The 10881-nt window shown below is 39.5% G+C and overlaps 1 protein-coding gene across 2 annotated transcripts in view; it reads right to left on the minus strand.

Annotated features, from left to right (window-relative positions):
- Nucleotides 1-10881, minus strand: part of eif2ak3 (eukaryotic translation initiation factor 2-alpha kinase 3) — a 63382-nt gene that overhangs the window by 9119 nt on the left and 43382 nt on the right. For both annotated transcript variants that reach the window (XM_017435261.3, XM_017435260.3), the window contains exons 14-16: nt 1642-1815; nt 701-868; nt 506-607 (exon numbers count right to left, since the gene is read on the minus strand). In XM_017435261.3, the coding sequence (XP_017290750.1) occupies nt 506-607; nt 701-868; nt 1642-1815 (444 nt within the window). The remainder of the gene's footprint in view (nt 1-505; nt 608-700; nt 869-1641; nt 1816-10881) is intronic.

Consider the following 10881-nt stretch of genomic DNA (forward strand, 5'->3'; position numbering starts at 1 on the left):
ATGTTTCTCGGCTGGCCTGGGAACGCCTTGGGATTCCCCCGGAGGAGCTGGCCCAAGTGGCTGGGGAGAGGGAAGTCTGGGTCTCCCTGCTTAGGCTGCTACCCCCGCGACCCGACCCCGGATAAGCGGAAGAGAATGGATGGATAAGTGGATATTATTATTTTTTGCTGCTAATTTTAGCTACTAATTTAAGTTTTAACTACTGGTTTGGTAATATTTTCAACCTTCAGTTTTTGTTTAACATCAGTGTTCTTATGGTGTGTAATCAGCAAGTCCATTCAGTAAAATAATGCAAGTATCAGTCTGAGACCTGGTATCTGCTAATGTTTAATCTTACATGGTTTGGATTAATATTGGAAACAAAACAATTCTATGAGGACATTCCTACATTTAATTAAAAATACAGTATGTCTAGGCACATATAATTTCTGTGCTATCTTATTTGGAGATAAAATAAAATAAAATTAGGAAATAACTCATGTTGTTCATTTGTCTGTGGACTCACCCTCACTCTCTCCATCTGAGTTCTGAAGGGATAAAGCAGCTCAAACAGGATCAAACCCAAAGAGTAAATGTCCACTTTATGAGAGTACGAGTTTCCAGAGAGCTGCAAAAACAAAGAGACAATACACATTTACTGTATTTCACATTTGTTAACACACTCATTCCTTGTCCAATACCTCCTGTAATATGTGCTCACCTGCTCTGGGCTCATGTAGAGCTTGGTGCCAACCTGGCCTGTGTGCCGGGTAAGGAGTGGGTCAGGTGTCAGAACACTTTGATCATCTTCTTCTTGGTCCATAGCTGTTACCAGGCCAAAGTCTCCCACTTTCACCACGTCATCCATGGTGAAGAAGATGTTGGAAGGCTGGAGGGACCAGAGGTTACAGGACACACTCTTAGGTTTCAACATTTTCTGTCCAATTGGATTGACATTAAATAGAAAGAATAACCAAGTTCAGACAAACTAAGCTAATTCATTATTAAATTCTATTATAAGGTTTAGTTTGAAAAGAAAAGGTGATATTATTGCATGCTGCCAAAGGCAAATGGGTGATAATGTTTTTGCCTGTGTCTTGTGTGTGTTTGTCAGTTAGCAAAATATTTCATGAACCAGTGGATGAATTTGAATGAAACTTGCACAAAGTAATCACTGAATCTACATCTACAACTGATTAGGTTTTGGAGTTAACTTGGTTGAAGATGGCTGCCACAGCTAAGCAAACTATAACTTACCTAAACTGACAGATACTGAGCTAAAACTTGGTGTGACACTAGCTGAGTCATTCAACGCATACTCCAAGAGCTAGCACATCTTGCAAGATGTCACAATATTACATGAGGTTGTGCATACCATTACGTACAACGTTTGATCAAAATGGTTATGACTTTGTTCCTTTTTAGCATGAGATGATTTTGGGTTTAAAACTTTGGCATGAAAGGTGGCATATGATATGCTTAGGCCTTTAATTTATTCAAACGTTTTAACTTCAAACTAAAGAAACAGTCAGAATTATAAAGATTGATTTTCTGCTTTACATTTACTTGCTCAGTACATTCAGACATTTGATTCATCTACTATAGCTACAATTTTGCCTTTCACTGTGGACATAAAAAAAAAAGGTTTTTTAAAGCACCTACCTTGAGGTCCCGGTGCATAAGACCCTTGCTGTGCAGGAAGTCGACAGCCTCTGCAATTTGCAGGAAGATGTCAAGACACTGGTTGAGATCCCTCTGCTCTGTTAAGCAGCGCTGAGCCATCCAGTCCTTCAGGTTTTCCTTTCGACAGAGCTGCATCTGGATGTACAGGTACACCTGGAGGCACAAGAGCAGATTAGAAGAATAGAATAGAATAGAAACAGCCTTTATTGTCCTGCAAGGGGAAATTCCAGTGTAACAGCAACAACAAATATAAAAGGTTCACACAAAACGTTCCTAAAGTGTTCAAAACAATATATAAAGAAATAAGAATAACAATAACAATACTAATAATAGTGATCATGATCCAAGGGATGTGCAACTGAGTCGGATCACATTCTCAAAAATGTACATATTGTTTCAGTACATTCAGACATTTTACAATTTTAACTTCAACCAAAGTGCTATCATTATGTTTACAACATACATTAGACATGTAAAATTTAAACAAAAACTGAACTCACTGATTTAGACCTGACAGCTGCCTTTGACCACAGCATTCTGATCTCCCGGCTGGAGCTCTGTACTATCAAAGGCTCTGCATTGGTTCAGGACTTACCTGCCTGACAGGTGTTTCTCTGTAAGTCTCAGAGAATCTGTTTCCTCCTCTACCCCCCTCACATGTGGAGCTCCCCAAGGATCTAGTCTTGGAAAAATTTTATTTTCCATTGACATGCTCCGCTTAAGCTTCATCTTTAGAAAATTTAACATCTCTTGTCACTCATATACAGGCAACACTCAGCTCTACCTATAGTTGAAGCACAATCATTCTTTTTCACTAAAATCTCTGTTTGACTGTCTTACTGAGGCAAAACGTTGGATGGCTTAAAACCTCCTAAATTAAAATAAGAATCAAACAAGTTTTATTTTCTGGTCCCAGAGCAAACTGCAGTGCTTCTGATATTTGATTTGAATTTTAACCTTGAAAAACAGATTACTCATGTAGTAAAGAAATTATTTTTTAAAATTTTAAATTTATCTGAAGTTGAACTGTTTTCATCCTTTAATAACTTTGAACAGGTGATTCACACTTTTATTACCTCTGTAATGGATTACCGTAACTTTGTATGTTTGTGTTAGTTAGGCCAGCCTCTCACGACTGCAGTTAATTCAGAACATTGCAGTCGTCTTTTTTTTTTTATATACTTTATTTATTAGTTTTTAAACATATTCAAACATACAATCAAACACACGAAGGCTAGGGCAGGCAGCAGTCACATATTCTGGTGACCATTACAGTTTCACAGCCACTTCACTGCATGGAATCAGAAAACACAAGAACATCAGAAAACTCCAAGGTGTCTGTCCGAGTGATGTGGAATCACAAACATTAACTGTTACACATCTTTGGTTATAAAATGATCCCATTTTTCCCACAGTCTCTCTCTTTTCTCCTTCTGGAGATGTATTGTAAAAGTCAACATTTCCATATTGTGAATCAGGTTTATAATATTCACAAAAAGCTTCAGAGTAGGAGGTCCAGGTTGGAGCCAACATTTAGTAATCACCTTCTTGCTTGCAATCAAAAATATCTTCAACAGATATGTGTCCTTGTTATTGAGTCCTTCAGGAAGTATTCCAAGGTACATAGCAGGGAATGAAAAGACCAAAGTTATGCCCAGAGTTTCATAGATTAATCGGTTAACATCTTTCCAGAAGGTTTTCAAATGTGGACAGTCCCAAAAGATATGAAAGCAACCTGCAGAGACCACATCGCATTCCCTCAAGCATGAGGACCGTGAACCGCCTAGCTTCGATCTCTGCTTTGGAGTAATAAAAAATCTGATGAGATTCTTCCAGCAGAAATCACGCCATGTTAAAGAATTTGTGGTGGACCGGGTATTCCCCCAAATCCGAAGCCAAACCTCAGGTAAAATTATTACATTTGCTTCCTTTTCCCATCGTTGTCTGATATAATCAGTTGAGTTCTTATTCATAGATACTAAATTTCTATAAAGTTTACCGATGATGCCTTTTGTAGTTTTGCCAGCGTATGCATCTATAAATATCTGTACTATTCCTGGCTCCGCATCAAAGTCATAGGTTTTGATTTCTTTCCTGAAGAAACTTCGGACCTGCAAATAACGATAGAAATCTTCTCTGCCCACTTCGTAAGTCCGGCACAAATCCTCAAACTTTACTACTTCCTCATTTTTAATTATATTACAGAATGCAGTGATTCCCTGTTTCGCACATATTCTATATTTATGGTCTGTCGAAGCTGGGATGAAACGTGGGTGGTACGCAGGCCAGCTCAGAAGTCCTATCTGTTTATGGAGACTGAACTTTTTAACCACCTCTGCCCACTTTTTCAAGGAGAAACTCAAACACCAATTTTGTAATTGATATACCTGGGGCAGCCCATCCAGGCATCCCAGAACAGACTGTATAGGGATGTCCAACAAAGAAAGCTCTATGTCCTTCCATTTAGCCTCATAGGTTGAGCTACACCAGCACACCAGAGGTCTAATCTGGGCAGACAGGTAATAATCCATCATGCAAGGCAGACCCATACCCCCCCGATCCCCAGGCAGCTGCAGGGTCGAGTATCTTACTCTTGGCCTTTTATTGCTCCATATTAACCTTGAGAAATGCTTATCCCACTCCCTAAATTGTTTTGCTGGAACCTCTACTGGAAGTGCTGCAAATATGTACAATAGTCTTGGGAGAACATTTATCTTTATTGTTTGGATTCTGCTGCCAAGGTCAAGGGCAAGCAGGCTCCACCTGTCCAGATCCTCATATTTTTTTTTTCGTTTGTAATTAACCTCATATAATTGGGCCAAATTTTGTTAGTATAACACCCAAATATTCTATTTGTAATTGATGCCAATTAAATTGGTAACTATTTATTAACTGTTTTGATGGAACAAAATGGAATGTCAAGATCTGAGTTTTTTGTATATTGAGTTTATAACCTGAGAGTCTGCCATATGTTTCCAGGATGTTCATAAGTAATGGAATTCCAGATTCATCATCCGCATACAGGCATATTTTGTCTTCCACATTCCCTATTGTCACCCCTTCCAACCCAGACTCCTCTCTAATAACCTGAGCCAGTGGTTCAATAAAAAGATTAAAGAGTAGTGGGCTTAATGGGCAGCCCTGCCTACATCGTCGTTGTAATACTATTTGATTTGAGAGGCTTCCATTAATTTTAATTTTTGCTTTTGGTGAAGAAGATATAGTTTTTATACATTGAACAAATCTATCACAGAACCCAAATCTCCTTTAGGAGACCCTTTAGGATCTGTTTTGTCCTTCCCCATCTTTGGTATGACCGATATAAACACCTCTCGCCCTGATGGCAGAAGAGCGCCCCCTCCCAGGGTGTAGTTAAAGGAGGCCTTTAATAGTGGGAGAACAGATTCCTTCATGGCCTTATACCACTCAGGAGGGAACCTATCACAGCCCGGTGATTTGCTGGTGTTAAGATTTGATATCCCTCGATCAACTTCCTCAGATGATATTTCTGCCATTAACTTGTCATTTTGTTTTTTTCCTATTGATGGAAGATCCAAAGAGTTGAGAAATTTTTGAATTGTTTGATTATCCATTTTGTCCGGCTGTGTGTACAGAGCTGCATAATACCCTTCAAATGCACTCTGAATTTCTTCAAGCTTATTAGTTATCTTGTTAGTTTTTGGGTTCCGAACTTTATAGATTGTGTTTTCCACCTGTTGTTTCCTAAGCCTCCATGATAGCACCTTAGACGCTTTAGGCCCTGCCTCATAATACCTTTGTCTCATATATTTAAGGTTTTTTTCAATTTCTTCACTTAAAATTTTGTGAATCTCCTGCTTAACCGGCCTCATTTGTTCCAGTAAGGAGGGGTTTTTGTTAATCGAATGCATCTGCTCCAATCTTTTTTAAGTTTTCCTGTAAGTCCGTTAGTTTTTTTACTCTGATCTTCTTCAAATTAGCACATTTTGCGATTATTTTACCCCTAATATATGCTTTGGCCGCATCCCACAGAATTGTAGGGCTAACTGATCTGTTCTTATTAAATTCTAAACAATTTTTAAGTTCCTCTGCCATTTCCGTTTTGAATGCAGTACTTGTGTTAAGCCTCCATAAAGTGTTTTTAGGGCTTCTAATTGAATTAATTTTCATAGTTAAACCAGAATGATCAGATATGTCTCTTTGTCCGCTTTTACAGTCTTCCACTCTGTGGAGATCTATATTGAACATAAAAAATAATCAATTCTAGTATGTATGTTATGCCTGGTCGAGTAAAAAGTAAATTTGCGGTCATATTTATGGAAATATCTCCACATATCTGTGAGTCCCAATTCTTGCACGACTTTTTTGAATTGCTTTTCTAAATGAGTCCTTCTTCGCTCTCGGCTAGTTGTATCCATTTTTGGGTTTAGGAGTAAATTAAAGTCACCTGCACATATACATGTCCCACTTGCTTCTGCAGCTACAAGGCTAAACACCTCCTTAAAGAAATCTATACTGCTACCAGGGGGGCATAGATGTTACATAAGGTGACCTCTTCCTTTTCTCTCTCTGCCGTTGGTGGAAGGTGGACGTGTTTCTTTTCTCTCTGTCTGTTCTGCAATAAAGTCAAACCTGATATTGTTTGGTATCAGAATGGCTACCACAGATCTGTGAGAAACAAAATATGTTTTTCTATAACCCATTTCCTTTATTTTCTCATGTTCTTCATTCGACAAATGTGTTTCCTGTAAGAAACCAATAGCTACCTGCTCTAGTTTAAGCTTTGAAATGATCTTGCTTCTTTTGATGAGATTTTTTATACCATTCACATTCAAAGTCTGTATATTATAATACTGCATAGCCTCTAAATACCAACATGTTTTTTTCCACCTGCGTGACAACACTCCTAGCCCTCGGAACATACACAAAACAGAAATACATAAAAACAGAACTTGTCATAACAATGAACAGGTCTTCCAAATAAGAGGATCCTTTATTCCTCTTAGTGAGGGGAAAACTGCCACTACGTGGGGCCCCCACTTAGTTGCCTACTTAAAGAAAGGAAACTGGAAAGGTTAATTTAAGAGTCACCTGCATCGGTTCTTCATCACTCCCGTTATGAAGGGGGGGTCACAGTCCTCACCATACTCCTGTGCAGCCACGGCCACCCCTTAACTCTCTGAATGGTACTAATCAGCTGGCCTGAAGTTTTCTCTGTGAGGTGATCAAATGTTTCTTCGTTGTAAGTGAGGAAGGTTCTTCATCCGTAGCGACGTCCTTGCTGCCTGGCCGCTGGAACACCTTTAGCTTTTCCCGTGCGTTCTCTCTCAGGCCAGGCCCGCTTCCACCGCGTCGCGATCCCACTATATCCGTTGGCAGAAGGTTGTTGATCATCTCCGCTGTGATGGCTTTGGATCTGTTTGGAGCCACAGGTCCCACCGTGAAACCACGTCTTCTCAGGTCCAGCGCAGCCTCCTCCGCGCTGTTGTAGATGACCATGCCGGAGTCGAAGTGCACACACATTTTGGCCAGTGGGGTTTGGAACCGGACAGCCCTCTCTTTGAGCGCTTTCTTAACCGGAGCATACTACCTTCTCTTCAGCTGTATGTTTTCAGCATAGTCGTGGTCAAAGAATATGCGTTTTTCTTGTATATAGGCTTCTTCCACGCCGCTCGGAGGATTTGCTCTTTAACGTTAAATTTCAGGAAGCGTACCACCGTAGACCGAGGCGGCGCCCCCGCTGGAGGCTGTGCACCCAGCGCTCTGTGGGCTCTCTCTATCCCCAGATTCTTCTTGTTGCCCAAGTCCAAACTGTCACCGAGTTCAGTTTTCAGCATGTTTTCCATGTACCTCTGCATTGAAGTACCTTCTGTATTTTCAGGGATGCCATATATCCGCAAATTATTCCGGCGTGAGCATCCTTCCAAGTCCGTGATCTTCTCCCGAAGTAATTTCTGGTCATTTAGCAGCTGGACGATAACATCTCTCACGCCAATGTCCCATCTCTCTTTCTCTGCCATGCTCTTCTCCATTTCTCCAAGGCACTCACCCATCTCCTCGGTCTTGTTGAAAGTGGCACTAACCTGTTGATTCATTTCACTTGTCAGCTCGCTCATTAGGACTTTCATTTCCTCTTTTAAGCTCATTCTCACTTGCGCTAACTCCTTCTTCATTTCTGATTTGAGGTCCCGCAGGCCCTCCGCCATTACTTCACCCACCACCTTTCTCAATGAGCTAATTGTAGCCGGCAAGGCCTCATCCGCCATCTTCTCTCCTTCCTCGATCGGGCGCGTTCCGTCAGCTTTGCTTTTGTGTCGCATTTCTGAGTTCCGAGACTGAACTCGTCCCTTCTTATTTTTATTCCCACTCATTCTTCTTGAGGAAAATAAAACTTTTAACGTGTTAACACCTTGAATTAGGGGGGTTTTTATATCTAGCGATGCAGGACCTCTTCTCTATGCTGCCATACTAATCGCCATGACACCGGAAGTCGCAGTCGTCTTTTAACATGAACAAAAAATGCAAACATATCTACCCCGTGCTGGCTTCCCTTCACTGGCTCCATGTTAATTTTAGAATTGATTTTAACATTTTATTGTTGACTTATAATGCCCTAAATGGCCCATCTGACCTCCTGCAGCCTTATGTGCCCTCTTAGGACTTATGATAATTTCCTTTCAGTTGTCCTGAGGTCCATCCAGGCTGGTGATCGAGCCTCTTCTTGTTGCTCTTAAACTATGGAACCAGCTGCCCCTTCATATCAGACAGGCTTCAACTATTGGTGTATCTTAGTTTCATCTTAAAACACATTTGAACTCACTGGCTTTTAAAATAGCATGAGATTTGGCATTTTTGCATTATTTTAATGGTTTTATTTTAAGTCCTATCATATTTTTAATTGTTTATTTTTATTTGTTTTTTATGGTCTCTTGCATTGGTATTATATTTTTACTATTTATTGTTTTGTGTACAGCATTTTAGCAGGTGTTTTCAAATGTACTATATAAATAAATTTGATTTGAAAGTCTCAAACTCACATTTTATTTACAATGAAATCTATTAAACATATCAATTGTTTGTTGTCATTTTTCTTTTGACTGCTCCCTTCTGCAGGGGTCGCCAAAATCCAGCAAACTCGCACAATGGATTTGGTTATTGTTTTAAGCTGGATGCCCCTGCTAATTTCACCTGGATTCGAACCTGCAGCCTCAGGATTATGAGACCCAGCACTGACCACAGATCTACTGTGTCGCCTAAACATACAAATGTTTAAGCTAAGAAATTGGAACATTTTAGGGAAAGTTAAAGTAAAATAAAGTTTGAATTTTATGGCAGCAATGTAACTGACGCTTACCTGCCATTTGTTCCATGTTGCTATGGCAACCCAGAAGTTGGCAAGTCACCGTTCAAAACGGATACATTTCTTTGAGCAACATTGAATATTAAGGTATGTCAGATGTTTGTAACATGTTTCTTTAATTTTATTTGGGTCTATTAAGTGAAAATGTTTTGTTTCAAATGCACAACAGCGAACTGGAAGCGTGACTGAAAATAAAATGAGCCAAACAGACAGAGACAGAACAGCGCAGTTGGAAATACGTTTAGAGGCTCCATCTTATTTCTGCAACTGGTTTTAACTGGCGAACACGGTAATACTGTTAATAATTGTAATTTATGTTATTTTTTTTGTTAAACCTTGTACAATGTAATATTGTGAAAGAGGAAAAAAGTACTTTGTATTGTTTGTTTTGTGAAGCTTATGTTTAATGTTGTTTTGTCATGTTTTATAGTTTTCATGGTGTTCCGTGGTTCTTAAGTGGAATAAAGAAATTGGACATCAGTACGAAGTTTGGATTTTGAGACCAGTGCAGTTTTAGTGAAAACGTGACCCGATTCCGCCCCACTACGGCAACTCTTGCATTATCACGGCTTCAGAGTGCGGTGAAACTTCATCCTATGATCATCAGGCTTCAGCGTACGGTGCTGCTTCATCTCCTGCAAATATCAGGCTTCAGAGTGCAGTTCATCTTCATCTCCTGGGATCATCAGGCATCAGAGTCCAGCACTACTTCAGAACTTTGCATTGTGCTGCAGGTTTTTCGAGTAAAGTAAGATCAGAGGGAGTTCTATAAACAAAATCCTTTGCAATTATCAAAGGTTATGATAGTATCCTGTAAAGAGAGTGGTGCATTTAAATGAACTGGGACATTCATTATTCTTGAACTGTGCTTAAGGACAAAAACAACAATAGCAAAAAAAAAACAAAAAAAACTGCCTTTTCAGTATTATTGAAAATTAATCTGTTTATAGCAGAACTTAATGTCATTAAGTTACTGTTTATTGCTGTTAAGGTCTCTACAAGTAGTTAAAGTGGTCTATTGGGTTTTTATGAAAAATTTATTGTTTAAAGTAACGTTACACATTACTGAAAATATTGATTTCTAAAAGCTAAAACATGTCAGGTCACAGTGAAATATCCAATGTCGATCCTCTAATAGAAGACCATGAAGATTTAATAACTGAGGTTACACCATCAGAAAGGGAGAAAACTGGATCTGACATACAGTTAGGGCCAGAAATATTTGGACAGTGACACAAGTTTTGTTATTTTAGCTGTTTACAAAAACCTGTTCAGAAATACAATTATATATATAATATGGGCTGAAAGTGCACACTTCCAGCTGCAATATGAGAGTTTCCACATCCAAATCGGAGAAAGGGTTTAGGAATCATAGCTCTGTAATGCATAGCCTCCTCTTTTTCAAGGGACCAAAAGTAATTGGACAATGGACTCTAAGGGCTGCAATTAACTCAGAAGGCGTCTCCCTCGTTAACCTGTAATCAATTAAGTAGTTAAAAGGTCTGGGGTTGATTCCAGGTGTGTGGTTTTGCATTTGGAAGCTGTTGCTGTGACCAGACAACATGCGGTCAAAGGAACTCTCAATTGAGGTGAAGCAGAACATCCTGAGGCTGAAAAAAAAGAAAAAATCCATCAGAGATAGCAGACATGCTTGGAGTAGCAAAATCAACAGTCGGGTACATTCTGAGAAAAAAGGAATTCACTGGTGAGCTTGGGAACTCAAAAAGGCCTGGGCGTTGTTGTGGCAGCAATAAATGAATTTCCAGGCACTGTCAGATGAAATCACTCAAGCAGGTTTATTTATATAATGTGCACAGAATATAGAGAGCAGTTCTGAACAGGGAAGCTCCAAATCAAAGCTCTGGTTCTCCCAATCAACA

The sequence above is a fragment of the Kryptolebias marmoratus genome, linkage group LG10 (assembly GCF_001649575.2).
Source record: "Kryptolebias marmoratus isolate JLee-2015 linkage group LG10, ASM164957v2, whole genome shotgun sequence".
NCBI lineage: Eukaryota > Metazoa > Chordata > Actinopteri > Cyprinodontiformes > Rivulidae > Kryptolebias > Kryptolebias marmoratus.